This window comes from Dryobates pubescens, chromosome 2 (genome assembly GCF_014839835.1).
Source record: "Dryobates pubescens isolate bDryPub1 chromosome 2, bDryPub1.pri, whole genome shotgun sequence".
NCBI classification, from domain to species: Eukaryota; Metazoa; Chordata; class Aves; order Piciformes; family Picidae; genus Dryobates; species Dryobates pubescens.
Genome location: NC_071613.1, coordinates 48,819,552 through 48,843,540, shown reverse-complemented (window position 1 = coordinate 48,843,540; position 23,989 = coordinate 48,819,552). Strand labels below are relative to the sequence as shown.

At 38.3% G+C, this 23,989-nt stretch overlaps 1 protein-coding gene across 5 annotated transcripts in view; it reads right to left on the bottom strand.

Moving 5' to 3' along the window:
* The window catches only part of MGAT5 (alpha-1,6-mannosylglycoprotein 6-beta-N-acetylglucosaminyltransferase), a 132,352-nt gene that overhangs the window by 41,507 nt on the left and 66,856 nt on the right, over positions 1 to 23,989 (bottom strand). For all 5 annotated transcript variants that reach the window (XM_054176983.1, XM_054176992.1, XM_054177001.1 and 2 more), the window contains 6 exons: positions 16,929 to 17,005; positions 15,103 to 15,192; positions 5,222 to 5,293; positions 3,597 to 3,758; positions 1,942 to 2,111; positions 946 to 1,080 (listed from right to left, as the gene is read on the bottom strand). In XM_054176983.1, the coding sequence (XP_054032958.1) occupies positions 946 to 1,080; positions 1,942 to 2,111; positions 3,597 to 3,758; positions 5,222 to 5,293; positions 15,103 to 15,192; positions 16,929 to 17,005 (706 nt within the window). The remainder of the gene's footprint in view (positions 1 to 945; positions 1,081 to 1,941; positions 2,112 to 3,596; positions 3,759 to 5,221; positions 5,294 to 15,102; positions 15,193 to 16,928; positions 17,006 to 23,989) is intronic.

Below are 23,989 nucleotides of genomic sequence, written 5' to 3'. Positions count from 1 at the left end.
GCTCCTAAAAACCAGAATATCCGTTTACTCCTCTGCTTCAAAAAGAGATTAGGAGTAATCTAATCTGCAATGTTGATCACAGTACTCTCATTTAAAATTATGCTGGGACGATCCAATGCTCTAGAAAATCTTCAGGTTGAGAGAACACAATTTTTCTGCCTGCAGTGAACACCTTCCAATACTTTCCTTCAAGTAGGATTTACTAGAATTTACAGATCATAAAACACAGCTAATTCAATTAGTTACAGAAAAATCAAAGTCAGTAATTTAGATTTGGAGTTATTTCATGCTGCCACATACAACACAACTTGCTGATTTAAAGTTATTGACAAAAAGAAATGTAGTTCTAAATCTGCAGACACTAAGAAGGCTGTGCAAAGTAATTTCTTGTGACCACCATCTTCCACTTCTAATGGAAAGATGTTTACAGATTACAGAAGCGACGACTGCAATTTAGACCTACCCCTGGAGACAACTCTGCTGAGTGTCTTAAGAGACGGAACAGAAAAAATTGCATTGTGATATAATTAGAATAGATAAATCTCCACAATCATCAATCCAGTATGGCTACTAACAGTGACAAGCAAAACATGCATTTGGTAGTCCAATTACACAACAAAATCCAATAATACTTATTTACAGAACAAAATTAATAGGATGTACAGAAGAAAGGGAAAGAAAGGCAAAGATGATGACTCAAGATAATATAATTTGTATAGAGTACAAAAAAATGCTTGAATCCATGAATCCCAAATTTGTTTGGTATGCAACATACAGGTAATAGCCCCCTTATTCCCAAGAGTGAAAGTCAATAAAGAATCACATTTTCACTTTAAAATAAATTCAAGTTCATATGAATGTACTCACCTCAGCATTTTGATATGTGTTACTCAACAGAAGCTCTTTAAGAAAGCAGTTAAGAGGTCAAGTAATTGCCATACTTACTGGTAGTGTACCCATGATGGTCCAAGGGTTTTCTTAAACTGAGTGAGTCCCACAATATCAATGTAAATGAGTTCTACAACTTTATCCCCCTGGGTAGGGCAGCCAGATCTGTTACCTACAACCTTCTTCATAATCCTAAATAAAGAAAGAAGGAATATGGAAAAATATTATTTTCCAAATACCTTAAACAGATGCTGTAATACTATTTTTATCAATAAATTCTCTTTCCAGAAAAGCTTTACTCTTATCTTTTCCAGATCAGGAACCATGTAAGAACATGCAAATGTTAAAGATGGTCAGCATTTAGTAAAAAAATGCTTACACAAGTAAAAACCTCATCTACTGTAAACAATAGAATAATATGGTTAGAAGGTTTAAAAATAGTGTACTTTGAATTTATTTGAAATAATTTCTGTCTTCTCTTGACAGCTTTTAAGACATCTCTACAAAATGATGCTGTTATTAGTCAAACAAAACCTGAAAACTACAGAAAAATTGTATATGCTCATCTTTAAACAGATGTTTTATGCCTTATGCTGAACTAGAATGCAAATCAAGAGAACAATAAGCGATGGCCTAGTGTATGCAATTAACTACAGCAAAACTAATGCATTTAAAGGATTAAAATCTTTATTTTAAAGTAAAACACTGAGCAAAGAATGGCAGAAACTGAAGAAAAGGACACAGAATTAGGCTAGTCCGTAACATTTCCTATTGCAGCTGGTTAAAGCACCTGGAATGCTAGAGTAAGCTGCTTAGTTTGAATTTTACAACATTCATTTATAAAGTCTCAGGAGCCTGAAGCAACAATGAAAACACATTATCCTTTTCATAGCAGATATACTTAGCTCATGAAAATAATCTTATCGTCTGTTTAGTGAATTATCACTTTCATTTTACGCTTCAAGAAATTATATACTGTTAATAGAAGCTTCAAGAATTTACAATTCATTTTTTTTTGTATTCCAGTTTCAAAAGTGAAAGTAATCTCCTTACTCCTTGAGCTCTGCCAATGAAGCTGAAATCCGGATGTCATGGCCCAGTAAGTAGAGAGATGTAATTAAATCACTCCACTGGACTAATTCACCAAGTGGGCCACCACTAAACGCATTTTCTGCAATCTTGAATCCAGATTCTTTTGTCAAAAGCCCCAGATGAACAAGAATCTGGAAAGGGAAGTCATATGTTAACATTATCAACATTAAACGTGCTACTGTTAAATCTCACAGCACTTTTTGTTTTCATTAGATTCCAACAGTGCCCAAAAAGAAAATCAACCGAAAAAGAGAAATTCAACACTCTCACCTCAAGAATTTAAATTTTGCAATGGAGCTCTAGGACAGTAACTGTAAAAACCTTACTGCATTATTTTGCACTATTATCTGTGACCAGATGAGTAATTAAACAAACCCCAGAACTGATGCTATACAAAGCAGTCTGAAATTCTGCACTGAAATTGCGGCTTACATTAACTTACACTGAATAACCACTTATATTCTCTAGTAGGATATACTTGCTTTTGAAAGACAGTATAGTTAAGGAAGGGTTTGCTGTTGAGAGCAAGAGATTACTTGAAAGGCTGTGTAAGAGTAACAAGATGCTTTCCAAACCTCTCCTCTCCATGGCCATGGAGGAGTTTTCTCTGCTGTTCCTTGAAAGCTGTGCTTGCTTTTCTAACAAAATACACACGTTGAGGTCCAAACACTTTGCTACATATCTGGACTGTTATTTGAGTGTGGGGACATAGAGTGCCAAGCACAAAAACTCCCAAACAGGAAAAATATTTCCCCTTGCTCATTACAAAGAAGCAATATTTAAAAAAAAAAGAAAGAAAAAAAAAAAAGGCATTTTGCTCTTATCTCTTGCAGATCACAGAACCAAATGGGATACATTAAAATGACATCATCATATGCTTTACAAAACAATTTCTGTGGACTTCAAAAAGCAAAGAATAAACACTGGAGCATCACATCAAAACTGTCTATGCAGGGGACAGTACTGCTCCTGTTTATTCCTGAGTTCATATATTCTCATGATCAGTATTTCTTTAATAAGACAGACTGGAGAACTGCTTGAAAGAGAGGGGTTGCTCCTTGACAGAAGGTGAGCAGACTTCAGCAATGTAATGCGTGACAAATACTAAATACGTAACATGGACTCTAGACCTCATGCGAGGGCAGAATCTCAAGCACGGAGCTGATCTGCAGCCAGCCGGGCTAAGAGTGTAGAAACATGACTGTGTATGGCCTGCTGTCACTCAGGACTGGCTCCAGTAAGAACAACAAAGCAGGAAGGTAAATTTCTTGGTTTTGTTTACAACTTCCAACTAGTTGAGGTAATTAAAAAAAAAAAAAGAAAAAGGAATAGAACTTTTTACTTAAAAAAATCTTACAGGTTATAACTGAACTCATTACAAGGGTTCTGAATTGATTCAATCCAAAATTATGGTCAACTTTAATTCTGCTCAAATCCAAAACAGAAATATGCCATTTATTCTCCATTTTGGACAAGAAGATGTACAATTTTGTTTTCCTTGACTACATCAAACATCATACATTTGATATTTGCACTCTGAAGTTACTTTGGGAACACGAAGATTAAAATAGCCTGTGTGATTGCAAGTGGCAGGAATACAAAACATTGTCATTTACCTTTTTTCGTTTTCTCTTCTCCAAATTTTGTTTTTCTGCAAGTGACTTAATTGCTTCAATCCAGGTATCAGCCATTCGTCTGATGCGTAACATCATCCACCTGAACTCCTCATGTCTTGACATCATTTTGTAGAGATTATCAAAGTTGATACGAATCTCAGCCTTCAATGAAAGGATTAAGAAAAACCCACCCAGCAATGAAATGTTGTTCTTCAAATACTGTAATTCCCAGAATTTAGCAAAATTTCTTAAATGTGCACTCTGATTTACATTCATCATTAAAAAACAAATAAATAAATGAAAACACAAAAATTCATCGCTAGCACTAAAGAAAAGACTGTAGTTCAAATAGTTAAGATATTTTTGAAAGGACACTTGTAAGCCAAATAAATTGCTATTATTTCTATTATATGAGGGAGCTGGGGTTGCTTAGCCTGGAGAGGAGGAGACTCAGGGGTGACCTTATTGCTCTCTACAACTACGTGAATGGAGGTTGTAGACAGGCGGGTGTTGGTCTCTTCTCCCAGGCAGTCAGTACCAGAACAAGAAGACACAGTCTCAGACTGCACCAGGGGAGGTTTAGGCTGGATGTTAAGAAGAAATTCTTCATAGAGAGAAAGATTGGCCATTGGAATGGGCTGCCTGGGGAGGTGGTGGAGTCACCATCATTGGAGGTGTTCAGGAGGAGACTTGATGGGGTGCTTGGTGCCATGGGTTAGTTGTTTAGGTGGGTTGGATTGGTTGATGGGTTGGACGCAATGATCTTGAAGATCTCTTCCAACCTGGTCTATTCTATTCTATTCTATATTTTGTGTATATTTGTATTATATTTGGCATTTCTACTTGGTAGCCCTAGAATGTGTTTGCACTGTTTCACAATGTACTTGTATCTACAGTGTAAGATTTGGTTTTATTCATGTCCTTCAAAACAGGATTTTCTCTAAAACATAACAAAATCAGAACACTGCTCTGCAGATTCTTGTGTATCATGCATTTCACAAACACAAGGAAGTTTCTGATTACACCCTGAAGGAAGAAACAGTACTAGAGTATAAATTTTAAAAGGAAATATTAATTCTAAAGATAGACTAACCCAAGAACAATTGGTTTTACAAAATGAGACAGGCTAAATCTAAATTATGCAAGCAATGTGCATATATAGCCCAGTGATTCTCTTAAAATACCTAAGTGCTACATAATAAGGCTATAACAGTTTAGAAACAATTCTGCATGCTGTAGAGTTTTTAGAGGATAAAAAATTAGGAGTAATCAAAATGTACAACAAACCTAAAATGTTATTGTAATGGAATAGGTTTAAATACAAATGACAGTTTCACACATGGTCACATAACACTGGTGAACAGTTTATGGAACTGTAATTTTTCTCAGTATCTGTGCACCATATTTCATGCATTTAAACACAAAAATGCTTTTTAATGGAAATCTACCACCAAGGCTGCAGCACCTTGACTACAGTCAAGGACACTTCTATTCATTTTTGAGGAGCTGAGGAATAAAAACTGTCAATACTAGTCATATTAGTATTTATGTGGCACAGGATTCCAGGATCTTTTGCATGAATCACAATTACTGAATTATTTCTCAGGTTCTAATGTTGCTCTTACCACTGTTTTCTGATCAGTTTCTTCATTAGGATTTTTTGCTCTCCAAGGTAAACGAGGACACCAATTTTCAACCTGTAAACCAAGCACATGAAAATACATCAGTCTGTTCTCCTTGCAGCTGATCTTCCAGCGTCTCTCACTTCCTTTATATTACATCTTTCTAAGTTTTAAATAAGGCATCAGCTGATTAGTAACTCACTGCAAGGTTAAACTGCTTTTGCAAGAAAAGCTGAAGTAGATACTTTGCCTGATAGAGAAAAGAAAGGGCAACAGTTAGTAGTTAGGGAAGGAAACGTAAAATGGATGCAAGTCACTGAGAGCCCCTGGGTTCTCCCTAGGGATCTTGCTTTTCCTGTAGAACCTTTATTATTCACATGCCTTAAGAAATTAGACATTTGCTTTAGGGAAGGAGGAATCTCACTGTTGCAGGCAAAGCCGTGAAAATAAAGATAAATGTACTGTGAAAAGGGAGAAATGCAAAGGCCAGCTAAGATATCCTCCATCACTACTGACTAAGTTCATAATTCCCAGAGAATTAAAAGTCAAGAGTAGCTCTTAGGGTTTGTCCAGTCACAGACTCAACAAAACACAATTTTAGCTTAATCATGCTGCAGCAAGCCTGAAGTATTAGAGATTAAAAGCTTAAGATCATGCCAAATGATTGCTTAGAAAACCAATCAAATGAAAATAAATTAAGAGACATCATAACCTCATTAAAGAGAAATGTATCAAGCTTAGGTTCCTCAGACAAACTATTGAAATGCATTAATTTGAATGCTACAATTTAATCTACTCCACATTTAATACAACATCTGAAAGTAGTGACTTGATCAACCTCATTTGAAAACATCTGATTATTCAGTGGTCTCCAACTCTAGAAGCATACTCAAAATTGCAGCAATCAACAATCCTAACTTTTGCTAATCTAAGTTGTGGAGTCACTGGTAGAAAAGAATTGCAAGCTCCATATTACAAACCATGCACAGTCCCAATGTCCCTCTTTTTTTTTGTTTGTTTTTAATAGTACAAATATTTCTTTATTAGTCTTGGTATTGTAACTGATCTAAATTAATGACATTTCAAGGACTGCTGTACCTGACCCTTTTCTGGCTTCATGTATTTCACATTGCACCATCAGGCATCCTAAAGGAATTGAAGATTTTTCAGAGCTGCCAAGGACAGTGAGCTGCATGCCTCACTGACTGAAAAACAAATACAGATCTTTTGTGCTTTCAGAAATATTCCTTCTAGTCTAAATTAAACTACAATAATTCCAACCACAAACACTTAAGGAATAGCCTCAAAGTAATATCAGTGTACGCAGACAGTCTAGCACTTTTTTTTCCTTATTGATATTCTGTCAATTCCTCTTTTCATTAGAAAGATCAACTTACAGCACCAGTTTTTAAACACATACTCTTCAAAGTATGCCAGTTGTTTTGTTATTTTTAGGACAGATAAATGCACTGGGAAAAATGCCTAGGTGTTCCCTTACAGGAAAAGGGAAGAATTCTGCTAATTCTTAGGAATCAACGGCTCACAAAAAGAGCTGTTAGATGGGGGGATAATAAACACCAAAAAAGCAAAGATCAAGCAGATGAGTCTAATGTACCATGGGAAAGGGAAAGAAGGAAAAACCTTATTAATGTAATGTATTGACACAAGGGAAAGTGGGGGTGGAGAGGCAAATACTGACTGACAAATCAGACACACTTCAGCAGTGAATTCCAGATGCTGGGCAAAAAAGATCAAAGCATAAATGCCCATAAGTAGGAAACATTATGAATAGAATAGAATAGAATAGAATAGAATAGAATAGAATAGAATAGAATAGAATAGACCAGGTTGGAAGAGACCTTCAAGATCACCGCATCCAACCCATCAACCAATCAAACACCACCCAAACAACTAACCCACGGCACCAAGCACCCCATCAAATCTCCTCCTGAAAACCTCCAGTGATGGCGACTCCACCACCTCCCCAGGCAGCCCATTCCAATGGGCAATCACTCTTTCTGTATAGAACTTTTTCCTAACATCTAGCCTGAACCTCCCCTGGTGCAGCCTGAGACTGTGTCCTCTTGTTCTGGTACTGGCTGCCTGGGAGAAGAGACCAACATCCGTCTGTCTACAACCTCCCTTCAGGTAGTTGTAGAGAGATAGCAAAATGTGACTGTTTTAGGCTGTGCCTTTAAGAGACAGTTTGCTGGTACACTTGGGCTGAATGTTTTGGTATTAAAATGAAAACATGATATTCTAAACAAATTTCATTGGTAGATTGGTAGAATGCAACTTTAAGCTTTAGTTCAGTTGGAATCTTTCTCAGTTCCAGTCTGTTCTGCCTGTCTGCTTCTCTCTCTCTCTGAGCAACTAGCTGGAGTTCACCTTGAGTAACAGATAAGCAAAACTAATCCCTGCATGCGGCTTTGAAGCCTAACAAGAATTCTCTTCCTTAATAACTGCCTTTTCTCTCTCTCTAACCCTTTTTGGGAAAAAAGGGAGGTAGGGGGAAGGAGGGGGTACAGGGGGGGAACCTTCCTCTGTCCGGAGGAGGGAGTTTTGTTCTGTATTACTTTCTTTGCTGTATATTTCTGTATATTGTGTATATATCTATTTGCATTTCATCCTGCTTGTAAATATAGCTTTAATTCATTTTGCTTCTCTGAGTTAGCTGTGGTTTCTTTCTTTCGTGGGGGAGGGAGAACTGAGCCTTCTCTCACCACCACACAAAACCAGCCAAAATGCTAATGCAAATTCTGTTGTTCAGAACATGAGTTAATTTAGCAGATAATTAAAGAATTAACTGGAATTAGTAAGTAATTTTTTTCAGAGAAACTGAGGGGAAAATCAGAAAATTAATGCACCAGAAGACACTTTAAAATGATAGTAGGTATTATCAGGTAGATAAAGAGCAAAGAAAGCAGAAGTGAAAAACTACAGCAGGGAAGTCCATACAAGTTGCAGTATCTGTATTTAGAGGTATCTAGTACTGAAAAACATACTTCCAACCACAGCAGGCATCTCAGAGGGCACAGAGATATTTGTCTCTTTCCCCAGTTCTTACTTTCCTGTTCAGTGAGTGCGCAACAGCTGATCAACAGTCTAGATAAGCTTAGGTGAAAGGCAGAGGGGTTTCAACCTATGCAACTACACAAGATACCAAAGACTTCAGAGACAGCCTTTGTAGATCCACTTGAAAAGGTAACCATATCACTGACAGGCTTCTGTTACAGAATTAAAAATTCTGCCAATTTGATGTTACACTAGATATCTAGCAGGCTGCGACGTTTTACTGCTGCTTTCCCTAAAAGCCACCGCAACTGCATTTTTATATGTATTTCAAGTAAAAAAAAATCCAGTTCACTGTGTTTTTACACTGCAAGATGCAAAATTAAAGTCTACAGCGGTACAAAGCCTGCTGAAAAATCCTGTAAAGAAACAGAACTCAGGATTAAAAGTAATAGTCTGCACTAAATCAGATGAGCAGGAAATTAACTTTGAGTAGTGCACAACACATACCACTTTTGCCACACTGCTGGCCTTCTTCAAGACAGCCCCCTTCTATTCTTTCCATTGTTCTCTCTTGGTCTTCCCCTCATGCCAGTGTACCAGTATTCAACTTAAACTGAGCACTTAAGCATTTCCTTGTCCAGAACACACAATTTCTCACCTTTAAACCCAGAACTAACTTTCAATTGCAGCTGTTGGCAGGGCCTACAGTTCCATAAGAACTTCAGATGACCTAGAACGTGGGTGGGTAGTATTTTTTGTGTATTTGTTTTTTAAACAACCAAGAACTATCATTTTGGCTTATTGCTTCAGGGTTTCTCATACAGAACGCCACAAGGATGCCTATAACTAAATATGAAAATGAACTGGTTAAATATTTTTCCTGGTTGTCTTGCATGACCCAAGTATGTCCCACAACAGCAAATCATTGTACTCATCATTTTTGGACAAGTCTTGCAGCTGTTCCTCTGAGAGTCTAACCATTAACCACTTCCACAGGAACGTCTCTGAAAACAAAGGCAGGTGCTATAGATATTGAAACATACAGGAGAATGCTCATAAATTTATATTTTTCCCAGTAAATACCAGGGAAAATTTAATTCATTTTTCTCAGACTTATTGAAGTAAGGTAAGTACAAGTCAGGTTTTATTTCAGTGAGTACAAACTTCCAGCTATAGGTGTGGGACAAAGAAAGGTAAGGAATGTCTAAATTGCTCGGATTGACTGCAGATTCAAAGACTAATGATTTTTTTAGTATTATAAACACTAAGCTATTACTGAGAACACATTATGTTTATCTTTGTCCTCTTGTACTTAGTGTCAAATTCAATGCCAGTCAAATGCATTAGGCAGTCTTTGATGATGCTTAAGAAACTAGATCCACCTGAGAAGTCTACTGTTCCCCAGTTGTTTTTGAATCACAGTAGACACAGCAGAGTCTGGATTACACAGAACCAGCTCCATAAGTTTAAGTTGAATGGTAGTTTAAAAGTTAAAATATTCAGTGCTGCATGATTCCATATATTAGTAAAAAGTCAGTGCACTGAACTGCTTTGGGGTGTTAATGCCTAGATTCTGATGAAACTGAACTCAAGAGTTTCTCTAGTAGCTTTATAGACAATCTGCTTTCAGAGTGACTTTATATAGCTTACTGGTGAGCTAACACAAAACAACCCAAACAAACCTAAGAAATTCAGAGTATATTTTACAGAAGCTTTACAGATACCTGTTCCAGTAACTCTTCCTCAGATACACCATGAAAAATCAAATGAAGTCAAGATTGCAGCACTCTATATTACAGAGCATGCACTTCAAGCACAGTCATAAGAACCTGGCAAAGATCTGTAGCACTTGGGTAGTTTGAGCATATTCCAAACTGAATGAAAGTACGCTCTAACAGCAGCATTCCACATCCAAAATTTCCTGAAGTACTTCATGCTTTTAAAGAATCATAGTGGGAGTTTAATAAAGCAGAAGCTGAAGGGTGCCCTCTCTGAACACCTGAGGTAATCTTCCAAACAGCAGGTGCAGCTCATCTGCAGGGAAACTAAAGCAACTTACTTTGCCCATCAGGAGAAGGGCATTTTTGCTTAGTGCACTTCTATCCATGGCGAAGTGCTGTTGTTAATTATGTCAGTCCCAGAGTGGGAAATAAAAAAGCCAGTGCTGTCATACCTGTTGAAAGAAGATGCATCTTTATATTTATCAGGCATTATGAAGGCAGGCAGAGAACACAGAATGTTCACTTTGAGGATCTCTTTGAGGATTTGATGTGAAAGAACTGTTCCCATTGGGAAGGTGACTTTCCCAACTCCTCTAGAAGCTGTAATGCATATATTTTGTTTAGCATCTCCTCAGTTACAGGTAGTCATTTTGAAGGTGCTACAAAATGTGCAGTGTGCAAGGTGACTGCCTGCCTGGGGGAGTGTAAAATTAACTTTGGATTTGGTTATTTCCAAAGGCAATGTCAAACATTGGGTGTCAGGTCCCACTGATGCTGCAACATGAAATTTTATCCATAACTATCAATCCTCAAATGGTCTCTTAACTAACCTCAGTAGCATGCATTATATTTGATTCATATGCACCTAAGCCTTTTCCAATAAGACAAAAAAAGACTAAACCCAATTTAAAGTGACAGAAGTAGAAAAGATAAGTAAGCCCAAATTGCCCAAATCCAGGCCAGTATAGTAATGGAAAATATGGACACAATGCTAACTACCATTAGCATTTCAATTTCTTAGGGCCACATGTTCACAGTTCAAGTTGTGGCTGCTTTATATTTCAGAAAATAATACTATTTTTATCAATTTTCTGAGTAATGGCGTAGAATTCAAAGATGCTGGTTTGATGTTACATTACACTGAAGAAATGCAAACCATTAATTCATCTCAATGTCAGAAATGAGCTTACACAAGCAGCAGAAGTTGTGGAAAGGGGTCTTCCACACAAATGTCAGCAACTTCAGTGAACTAGCAAAACCACAAGGATTTGAGGAACTTATCTACTTATGATTCACAGGTGTTTTCACTAAAATGTTCTTCAGAATAGAGCTTGAGTTCCGTATACAAACCCACATTCAAAATCACCTTTGGTTTGTGATTTTCTGCTCTATCCCCTCAAAGCAAAAGTAACAGTACAAAGAAAAGCACTCCTGCAAAACATTCATTATGTTTCCATCAAGGCTGGAAGACTGAAAACAAAAATTTTCTCTACTCATAAACTAGCACATGTGTAAAACCTGCAGTAGTCTCAATGATAGGTCTCTGAAACAGTTTTTGTCTTTTGAGGCGCGCTGGATCCACTTCCAAGACAGGTACCAAAAATTGTTCTTGTACCTGAAAGAAGAGCTGCAGACCCAATGCCTGGGATCCTAATGCCCAGCTCCAGCAGGTCAGTGTTAGCATAATGACCCCAGGGTGGTGGTAACAGCTACTGGCTGAGGAGTAGGCGCATCAGCAGTCCCAGTCTGGTGTGGTAAGCAGGCTTCTCAGAGAAAGAAGAGGAGCACTATTTTTCCACTATTTTTGTCCCTTAAACAGGGGAACTGTGTGAAAAATTCATTTCCTAGAAGATATTTTAAAAAGCTTTACTCTTCAGCTACAAGCTGACATTTTGCAGTGAAATATTTTTTTGTACTGTCTAGAAATTATTCCTTCCACATTTCTCCCCAGAGGCAATACCATCCGTGAAAAAGATAACTGTGCCAGTGACATTACTGTGTTAGGCTTTTTCATAACTAAATGCTAAGTTTAAAAGGAAGTAACTCTTCTCAGCAGCAAAGTCTGTTGCATGGTTAAAAGGAAACCAGTCCCAGCTATACAGATTTAGCTTAACTTGCTTTTCAATTTTTGCTACTTCTAATCCCTGTCTAATTCTTAAAGACTTACTTCTTAGAGAGTCTGAGTCTGGTTTTGCTATTCAGGGCATTTATGTCTCCTCCAGCCTCAAAGGCTTCAACACAATTAGTGTTGAGGACTGCACGGCTGTGTATCACCCACCAGGAGTGATCCAGTGCCTGCAGCAAAACAGCAAGACAGAAGGGCAGAAATTCTTGCAGTATTATCTGCAAGTCTGTACAGGGGACAGCTTTAAATAAAAAAAATCATAAGCCTGAATGTGCTGGATTGCTTTTTGCCTTCCTTCTGCTGCCACAGTGAAGAAGATCTGTTGAGCTAGCTGTTTTTTCATTCCTGAAGGAGTGTCATTCAAAACAAACCAGGGGAGGTAGAACTGCTAATGCCTGCACTTGTAACAGCTCTTCAGAAGAGGAGACTTGGGGCAGCCTGGATTTTAACAGATTTGTTTCTATTTTGCAAATGCATAGGATGCAAATATAACAAGGGAACATGACAGACAATGGAAGACTAGGTTTTATTCCTTGCTTTGTTTCTAAAGCTTCACGTAAAACGTGTGTCTTTGTGGTTCTGACTCATCTGACACACCAAAATGTAGGACTTCAGGCCCCTTGGCTTATGTGTTTAAAACTGTATTACAAAGAGGTGTAGCATAATATCATAACTGAACTGCTTCAGAGGTAAAAAAAAAAAAGATCCCAGAAGTGCATGGAAGAGCAGAGACATTTGTCACAGCAGATTTTAGAGGCGATTTTAAGGACAAAAGGAGACATGCACAATTTAATGAATATTGTGTCTTTTCAAACTAAAGTTGTGCACAGTTTGATGCATATATTGTCTTCTCCAGAGCATGTGTACATGATCATTTTTCTCCTTCTCACCTTAATGTAAAAAAGAAAAATCTTAACAGTAATATCCTTCCAGTACCCTAATGCATTTTAATATTTTAAATCAGCAGTTTTGACTTGAGAGCTCTGTAGACACATTTATCATGCAGCTGAGCAACCATACTATAAACTGTCAACTCTTCATCACTGTCCACTTTGACAAATTACTCTTGCAACAGCATTTCCAAGTTATCCTTAGCAGCCAACACACCTCATAAATCCACATCATTGTAGTGTTATTAGAATTTCATTTCATGCTTGCATTTGCAAACATTTAGGCTTTCAACCTCTGCTGCTAGACATTAATCACAGGATGAAGAATGCCAAATTTGAAGACAAGGTTAATAATATGCTCACCCAATATTAGTTTTACATTCTGTCATGGGAAAACACTGTAAAAAGAATAAAAAGTTCAAGACCTTTGTCTGAAGTTACCATATAAACACATAGAGTAATTCTACTGTTGTTCCATCAGGAGAAGAGAAGTTGTCCAAATTCAATATTGCTGCTGAAAGAAGAAATTCAAATCCCTAGACCCTTCTAAAAAAAAACCATTTGGCATCTCTAAACCTGCTTGCAGTTTTCCATGAGGATAAGCTGAAAGATCAGTTAGGAAAAAACTAACAGCATCAGCTGAGTTTTCAGAACTGATGATCAGAGAAGTCTCTCACAGGAAATACTGTGAGATTTAACAGAAATACAAAATAGTAAGTGCTATTGAGAATATTAGATTCTCACATTCAGTTGACATGTATCTTGGTTTTTAAGATACATCTGTATTAAACATATGAAGCACCTGCTGGTTGACAGAATACTAATGTGCAAACAACTCTGCTGGTGCTAAAGCATAGCCTTTTAGCAGAAACTTACATCAACTTCAGATGATTATGAAATCATCTCTCTAGCTTCTATGAAAAATAATGGGATAAATAATATGGTCATCCTGTATCTTTTACTTTCCCAGCTTTCCAGCCCATAAATAAATCAACACTTGGGAGCAGCAATGGAATGACTCAAGTCTGCGATTCGACCCACCTTATTTTACTTCTTCAGATACATGTTTTAGATATGCATTTAGCTATCACTGCTGCTTCAATCAATGCTCCCAAAAGTTCAATGACAGTCAGCTGAGTAAATTAATCAGAGACTGCCATCACTACAACCAAGTTATTTATATACTTTGCATTACAACTGACTCAGACACGTAATTTAAAAACCAAGTCCCACAACCCACAATCCTCCAGAAACTACACAATTACTAGTAGTTTGCAATTCTGCATCCAAATTGGCTCTTGCAGCTCTTTACAAGCAATAAACCAACAGACAATAATATTACTTCCAAGATCAGTTGCCACATATTAAAATTTTACTAATAAGAAAGAGATCAAGTGATCCAACAGACATGACTTTCTGGCACACACACAATGAGCCAATAGGCAGAGCTCATAATAACTGACTGACAAAATTCGTTCTTGGAAAACAAGTGTAACTCAGGAAACAGGAAGTCTGTACAGAAAACCCAAGGTAAGCAGTTACACAGCTGTGTCAAAACTGGGCCTTGGGCTCCAATAGGTACCCAAAAGCTTTAGTAAATATATACATGGGGGTGTTTTTTTGTTTGTTTGTTGGGTTGGTTTTTTTTTTTTTTTTTTTTTTTTTTTTTTTTTTTTTTTTTTGTTGTTGTTTTTTTTTACTGACTCCACAATTCACAAACAGACTCCAATAGGTGGGTCTGCTGCTTAGGCAAATGTACCATTTAGTTCCAATTTCCAAATGCCTCCCTATTACTACCTCAGGAGCTACATAGAGAGCAACAGGGAAATTGTTCAGAGGCAACGGTTTACAGCTGGGTTTTGTACATTAACAGGACACCTAGTGTGGACTCCCTGGAGAGCTGCTGCTTACATCACTTCAGTTATAAACATTAGAATTCTCCAGGTTAGAAACCCCTGGAGGATTTGTGAATATTAGCAACACCTCATAAAAATTCTCTTTTAATAGCTTTTTCCACTTCTGAGAATTTCTCTGAACAAAGTTATGATTTGTTTTGAGAAAAGTTTGGGAACAGATATCAAAAACACTGACACACCACAAGGTTTCCCTTCTAAAGATTATAAGGTTACTGACCTCACTGAGGTAAATAAAAAAGGAGCATGTGGACCCATCCACACCGTAACTCGCATAACAGGGATCCGATCGCCACATATCTTTCATCCACTGTAACAGAACAAAAGCACAGTCTGTTAGGTTTCAGTACCATGTAATGACTCTATACCATTTCACACTGAACTTGGGAATAACAAGGGAAAGCTGTAAGTGGCTACACCTTGCAAGATAAAAAAAAAAATCACAAATAACATAAAAGGAACGCTGTGAATATTCTGCAGCACATTTTATCTCTGCATTCAGCTACCTTTGGAAGAAACTACATAGCATATGTGTTTATACAACCTGGCAGCTAGGCAAGCAGAGACAAATATCAAAAGGAAAATACAATCAGGATCCAGACATGGGTGTGGCTGGAGTTGACTACATTGCCTATCCCTTCCCACCTTCCCTATGTTACACTTGCTTGGGAATTTAACAAATCATTTCAGTGTCCAAGACTGAAATCTTCCCTATTTTGCCAAGCATTTGCCATTTCTGCAGAAGCAAGCAATGAATTTAAATCCATATTTTAATGTCCAAATAATGTTTTAGTCCTTGTGTAGCCAGTTTCTCAAAAAGAATCAAAACACAGACATAAGATTTAAAAATTAGGTCTTTAAAAAAAAATATTATTGTCTTGTAATTTTAGGGAAAAAAGGCCATGAAATTTCACATATACTTGGTATTTATAAATACCAATCTACAAATAAATTGTAGTAATTGATGCAGGCATTTAAGTGTCCCACAATTTTACTTTTGGCTTCCACTAATAAAACATGTGAAATGTTATCTTGGGAAAAAAAATAAACACAAACAAACAGCCCAAAATCATCATCATAGCATCAGTAAGGTTGGAAAAGACCTCAGAGATCATCAAATCCAACCTATCACCCAACACCTCATGATTAACTAAACAATGGCTTCAAGTGCCACTTCCAATCCTTTTTTGAACACCTCCAGGGACAGTGACTCCACCACCTCCCTGGGCAGTCCATTCCAATGGCCAATCACTCTTTCTGTGAAGAGCTTCTTCCTAACATCCAGCCATTTAGTCCCCTGTCGCAGCTCGATACTGTGTGCTCTTGTTCTGCTGCTGTTTGCATGGAAGAAGAGACCAACCCCCCATTTGGCTACAAAATGTTCCCTCTCTGCAAAATTATTGGGTTTTATTTTTGTTGTTTTGGGGTTTTTCCCCCAACCAAAGTTTGATAGCTTTTGGTATTTGGACTTCCCAACTACATTATAAGTAAAACATAGGATTTCTGTAGAATCAACTTCATACCCCAAAGTTCTGGTTGCACACTTAGTGCACTGCCTTGCTTGTGAGCAGAACAGGCAGAATGTTTTTAACAGAACTGGGGAAGGAACCAACAGTTACTGGCAAAGAAGGGTAAACAAATGTCTTGCTGAAACAGAGAAAGGGCTGGAATGAGATACACAAAGGGTCCTGTTTGTGGAGTATGGAAATGCAGAACAATTCTTAAAGGGGCAGAGAACAGAGCTTATCAAAAAGAAGAAGAAAACTGAGCAATAAGATGATATTAAAACAATAAAGGATTTTATTAAATAATACAGTATTTTAATATATGACACTTATTCCTGGTTTAATAGGATGACATTTTATTTCTCTTCAGCTCTATTATTATAGGTGTGAAATGAGCGATGTTGTAGCGACACACACTCCTAAATACCCTCCTTTTTGACCCACTCATTCTTGTTTCACACCACTGTCTGAATAGTGATCTCTGGCAACATAGGTTCAGATTTCAACAGAGTGCACATAAGATTATAAGCTGATCACTCACCTTTATTTTCCCTTCACAGTGAGGAAAACCATCCATAGGAGGCAATTCACACTGTTCTTGGGCTCCATTTATGAGATCTAAAAAGAAACATGGACCATAACTGAATTTTATTTTACAGTTCTGACAGATAGCCTTATGAATGGTTCCTTTTATTTTCATGAATCTACAGTCCAAACTGAGATGAAGAGTCCTAGTGTATAATATTTCATACAACATTAAACCTCAGTGTGCTCTTTTTTGGCTACAGAAGAAAATGGCTGTAGAGATTTCAACTCTGATTTGCAATAAAAGTACTGAATTACAAAAACTGGTCTATGAAAACTTACAAATTAAGCTAACCCATACTGAGAATAATAAAAAGCAAAATATCTCCCTTACCAAAGCATGCTTAAAACTACTGGAGTAATTTGTTTCTAACTGTCAAACATTTATAAGATGTATATTGCTATTAAACATAAAAACTAGCTTTTCAAGGTTTGTTATCACTTTATCAAAATCCATGACCCCAAACTTGGCAATAGATATATGACTGCATGAGGAGAGGCTGAGGGAGCTGGGATTGCTTAGCCTGAAGAAGAGGAAGCTCAGGGGAGACCTTATTGCTGTCTACAACTACATGAAAGGAGGTTGTAGACGGGTGGGGGCTGGTCTCTTCTCCCAGGCAACCAGCACCAGAACAAGAGGACACAGTCTCAAGCTGTGCCAGGGGAGGTTTAGGCTAGATGTTAGGAAGAAGTTCTTCACAGAAAGAGAGATTGGCCATTGGAATGGGCTGCCCAGGGAGGTGGTGGAATCACCATCACTGGAGGTGTTTAAGAAGAGCCTGGATGGGGTGCTTGGTGCCATGGTGTAGTTGATCAGATAGCGTTGGATGATAGGTTGGACTCGATGATCTCAAAGGTCTCTTCCAACCTGGTTTATCCTATCCTATCCTATCCTATCCTATCCTATCCTAATTTTACAGCTGAGTAGCACTGCATCACATGCCATGGAGAGTATTTCCTGTGGTCTCCCAAGATTTATTTTTTTATTTTACCTATTTTAATATTTTCTCATTCTAGATTTTTGCAGCACTTTAAAGAGGGTAATGCAGAGCAATGCTTCCAGCCCATGAGCCAAGAAAAAGCAGTTTTAAAGGACCATACCACATCAACTCCAGAATGGGACTTTCTTCTAAGAAGTTATAAGAACCCTCTAACCCAGGCCTTGAAGGCAAGAAAAATTATTAATGTGGTAGAGAGATCCATGCCAAAGGCAGTGGAGGATAAGGTTTTCAATTAAGGTACTTCATCCCAGAGTTATCTAAATTATACCTGCATCATTTCTGGCTTTTCCCATGGGCAAGAATCAAGATCATTAAAGCCAGCCATCCATCAACCTCAGAACACTTCATGCTATAGCAATCACAGTGCTGGGCTTCACCTAGAATATGCTAATTAGAGATCTCAGAGGACAAAAGAAAAAGTCTGCAGCATTAGAATAGAGTAGCAACAACATCAGTGGATAAAAGGTAGATCAGTGTGTTATGTACAAAAAACACCTCCTGATTTATCTGACTTTTTTCCCTTTTTTAAAATGTTTTTGCAAATAGTTTGAAGATAAAACTTGAAATGCAAGTGAAGCATTGCAAAATGGAGTGGATGAGGAAAGAAGAACCATGCCAGAAAGAAGACATATTTTTGGCAACCTCTGCAGCAGCAATTTGACAAACTGAGCTGTACTGCCAATGACAATAACACTGAAGCAAAGCAGTTTTTAAGATGACTTTGTAATTTCAAATCAATAAGCACTTTCAAAATATTCTCCTTATCTTCTTGTCCTTATAGGATTCTTGCAGATTGGACCACTGACATCAACAGCTCTGATTTCTACTCCAAGCATGAACATGTAGAGTATGCATACAGATATGAACAATTCAAAAGTATGCTCTAAATTTGTTCAGTACAGCTAGATAATAATGGAACTTTTTGCTTTACTACTGTTGGGGGGATCCGACCTTCCACTTGAATCACTCTGAAATTGGTGCTTGAGATCAAAGAGAGGCAGAGTTAAAAGGATCAATTAAAAAATGAAATCAATATAATGATATTAGAAGAGTGAAGAGCATTATGTTCTAAACTGTGGGCCTTTTAAACAAACTCACAAACCTGAATCCAAAATAAGTACTGAGCTTTTTATAAAGTATGCCAAATTCAGAACTTCCTAAAGCATAAAAGACATAAAATCTATGATATAGCATCAGAGGCATAGTTCAACTACAGGGAAAGTTCAACTTTCAGCATCACACTGAACTTAGGGTTGAAAACTGAATGTCTGGGCAATTCTATTCAATCAAACAAGTCTTCCTATCCCTTTCAGTTGCATTTGAGCAATGATACTTGTCATGCTCAAAGGCTTCTTTGCTTTCCCCTCACAGTTACTGTACATCATCATCATAGAATCATCATAGAATCAATAAGGTTGGAAAAGACCTCAGAGATCATTAAGTCCAACCTGTCAGCCAACACCTCATGACTAATTAAACAATGAATTCAAGTGCCATGTCCAATCCTTTTTTGAACACCTCCAGTGACAGTGACTCCACCTCCTCCCTGGGCAGCCCATTCCAATGGCCAATTACTCTTTCTGTGAAGTTCTTCCTAATATCCAGCCTAAACCTCCCCTGTCGCAGCTTGAGACTGTGTCCTCTTGTTCTGGTGCTGGTTGCCTGGGAGAAGAGAACAACCCCCACCTGCCTGCAACTTCCCTTCAGGTAGTTGTAGACAGTAATAAAGTCTCCCCTGAGCCTCCTCTTCTCCAGGCTAAGCAATCCCAACTCCCTCAGCCTCTCTTTCATAGAATCAATTGACTGTAATTAGCCATTTTCAGAAGAGACAGTTGTAAAACCCTTAAAGAGGAGGTATTAATGGTATTCAACATGCAATTCCACATACCTTTTCTTCTGCAACCATGCTTGCTTAAGGGCTATTTTTCCTCAGTCACTACCCACTGAACAACATGCAAGCACTACCATTCAATTGGCTCTTAGTTGGATTACTGATATGGAAACGGTTAAAAATAGTTCTTGGCCAAAAGTACTACTTGATGCTAGAAACAAAATTTTGACTGGCACTACAGAGCAAGTGAAGCAGAGGTGGGAATGACCCCGGGTGCTGCAACTGCAGGGAGTGCAGCTGGCACAGCTTAGCAAAGCCAGTTAAAAGAGGAATATATGTCTTTTGCTTGCTCTGTGCTAAATGGCATTACTCTACAATGGTGCTCATTCCACCCTAGACTTGATATTACTCCTTCAATGTCTTATTTGTCAAAAGTAGGAAAGTACTCAAGAGCTGCTCTTCTGCCCTTTCTGTGGATTGAAAGGTGTAGCTTGTCAACATGAAAGATCCATAAACTGTCAAAAAACCCCATACAACAAAAACATCAAAGCCATGTCTTCTGTCTCCAGCTAACTATGCTATCAAATGATGGCTTTTCACTCAGAAGGTTAGTCAAGCAAACCTGAGGTCCTTTTAAGTACAGGGTAACACAGCACAAGCTGTAATTCTTTAACTTACTGCATAAATACTTAGTGTGGCAAGTCTATCACTTGAAAACATATTGCATTTTAATGGACATCTCATGACCTGTCAAAGAAAGGAGTGATCAAGCCTCGTTTAAGGTAGATACACAACTGTAATCTAGAAAGCTGTTTGCTGTTATCATGTGCAAACAGTTTCTGCACACCAGTGGTTTTGTAGATAGGCAGTGATCTTTGTTACTGTTTATTGTTTACAAGGTTTTAGAGGACCCCTCTATTTGCCAGATCTGCTTGCAAGAATAAAAAACTGCCTTCTTCCAACAGCTACATACTGCAACAGTCATACACTTCAACAACTTGGATCAGCTGCAGCAGCGCTACATACAGATACTTTCCAAGCAGAAAGCCAGCCCTCTCGGTTCTCTCCAAGAAGTAAAAAGCCAGACACTTCTGTCAGCACAAGCTCCAGATTTTCACAGCTTCTGGTTTCCCTTCTGGCCAGCTGCATTAAGGCTTTTCCAGAGCAGCCCCACTCTTGCTCTTCCACTGGGATATTTACATATATGAAGCATACTGATCTCTCCAGGATAATCTGTATGTATAGGGAACACAGAACACTAACACCGACCTTTATCATCTCTATTCATGCTGTAATGTTTGGTGAAGTGTTAATGCCTCTAGTAGTATTTCCAAGAGTAACTGACATCTATCCCTGTCCTTGCCAGAAACACTAAGCACTCCTAAGATTCAACTTTCTCAAAAATGCTAACATCTTTTTTGTGACCATTAGACTCTGAAGATGCTCCAAAGGCTCACCAGCTCCCCACTCAGCTTTGCTCTGGATTTAACCCAAACACCTGTATCAACTTTCATTTGCTTCATTCACAGCTACTAGTCAGGTAATAGCAAGCACAGTGAAGGCAATCCTATACAGCTTAAACTGCTTCACAAAACAGTTTATGTAAAGTATTACGCAGAACAGAACAAAATGTGGCAATATATGTGTATAACAGGGAATGAATGTGAAAGAACAGGAGAAGCAATGGGGAAAAGCAGCTCTGTTTCAGCTGAGTACTCCTTAGACAAGCAATCTTTCCTTCACACCTGCAAATAGCAAGCTAGCTGATGTAACCAGACTGGAAACACATCTACATCAAGGAGAGTTGCCCAAAGCAATGCACCGCCTGCAGAACTGGGAAGATACTGGCTGCTACACGTAACCCTGAGAATTAAATGCAGAAGTTTGAATTAATTTGTGAACATTTTTGATGGCTCCTGCCAACTACTAACTTGTGCTGAAGCTGCACTAAGAGCACAGTGCAACTCCTAGGTTGAGAAATAACCCTCCCAACGTTTTTCTTCTTTAATGATCAGAACCTGTATGAAGAATTATTGCTCTTCATGACAAACCAGGCATAGAGTGTATGCTGAAGCCCAATGGGGCTGTTTGTTACCTGCAGTAACAGCTAGTAGCAGTGCGTGGGCAACACAAAGGCACCTTTCCCAATCTGTACTAAACTAGCTATTCTGAGCTATAGTTAAAAACATAGGAGGCATCCTTGTAAAATACCTGGTTGAAGATGCTGATCAGTCTCTTTAATTCACAGCTACAAAGTACCAGTCCAGCTTGTCCTCTTCAATGGACAGCTTGTCCTTAGACGGACCAGCAGAAGAAGCATAATTGGGCAGTATTGCCTCTAGCTCAGCCTGGGTACAGGCTGCCAAACCAGCCAGCTCCCTTAGCATGTGCATATGCTTCCATCATCCACACTCTGCTCAAACAGGAATCCAGAGGTCAACAAATGCTGTGTATCCCATGGACAGCTGGGATCAACCTCAACCAGATATCAACAGTTTACACTTCTGAATGGATCACAAAGAAGAGGGAGATGGAGCAAATGGGGATGCTGATTGTGATGTTTGTGGCTGGGATAGAGTTAATTTTCTTTACTATAGCTGGTGTGCAGCTGTGATTTGGATTTGTGCTAGAAACAGTTTTGATATACAGGGATGTTTTCATCACTGCTGAGCAGTGCTTGCACAGAGTCAAGGCTTTTTCTGCCTCTCATGCCACCCCACCTGCGAGTAGGCTGGCGGTGCACAAGAAGGTGGGAGGGGACATAGCAGGCACAGCTGACACCAACTGACTAAAGGGATATTCCATATCATAGCATGTCATGCTCAGCATATAAAGCCAGGGGGAAGAAGATAAAAGGGGAGGACACTTGGAGCAACGGTGTTTGCCTTCCCAAGTCACCATTATGTGTGATGGTGTCTGGCTTTCCTGAAGATGGCTGAAACCTGCCTGCTGATGGGAAGCAGTGAATGCATTCCTTGCTTTGCTTTGCTTACACACACAGCTTTTGCTTTGCCTATTAAGCTGTCTTTATCTCAACCCACAAATTTTCTCACTTTTGCTCTTCCAACTCTTTCTCCCATCCCGCCAGGGGAAAAAGAGTGAGCAGTTGTGGGGGACTGAGATGCCAGAAGGGATTAAACAATGAGACTGATCTGCACATCTGGATCTTCAAAACCATGAAAGTATCAAAACAAGTATCAAAACATAAGCCAAGAGTTTGGAGTTTTTCATTATTTGGAGATGACAAAAGACCCCAAACCTTAATATCTGATGAAGTTTCTTGTTAAAAAGATCTGCACAGAAATATTATGCTGTTAGCAAATTCATGTTGGGTAGGTCTTTTCTGAAGGGGATAAACACATTATTATGCCAGACATGGAATTTACTTTTGTTGAAGAATAGCATTTGAGAAACCAGAACGATTTTTATTCTTAAATGTAATTTAAAATGCAAATTCTGAGATCTCTTTTCCCAGCCAAAATGTAGAATTTACAGCCAGAGTTAGAAATGCAGCAACTGTCAAGTCAGCACAAAGCAACAGCCGTTAATATATACACTTTATTCTCTTAAGCTTTGTGTTAGCCACAATATTAATTTCTGTTCTATGCCTAACTGGTTTTGAAGTCACGTGCAGCTTCTCTCTTCTTGGCTGTTGTTATACAAAGACATTAGTATTAAAGATTCCTCTCATATGGTGGCGTTACATCACAAATCAATGCATGACAAACTGAAAATACATATATAAGCACATTACATAGCTAAGAGCACACAGCTGTTACAGATCATTCTGGAAAAAATAGAAAATATTGATAAAACACCAAGCAACTCTAGACATAAAAGAACCTTTTGGAATCCAGTGCTGTGTTTTTGAAGTCCCGAGATGTTCAATATAAAACTAACAAACTCCATCCCCATGTTTAGAAAGAAGCCATATGTTCACCTTGCAAATGTCTGTGGCTGTTTAAAGATAAACAGTTCTGCACCAGAGATCCTTAGTGCACAGCAGGTGAAACTGAACTTGTGAACAATCAGCAGTTATTTCAGTGCAAAGTCTGGCACATTAGCATGAATAATTCGGCAGATTCGAGATAAGCCATCTAACCTGGCACTGGAAAAGATACTTCTCCCTTCTGTGCTATATGAGCAACTATACTAGCTAAATCTCATGACTTTGACACCATCATA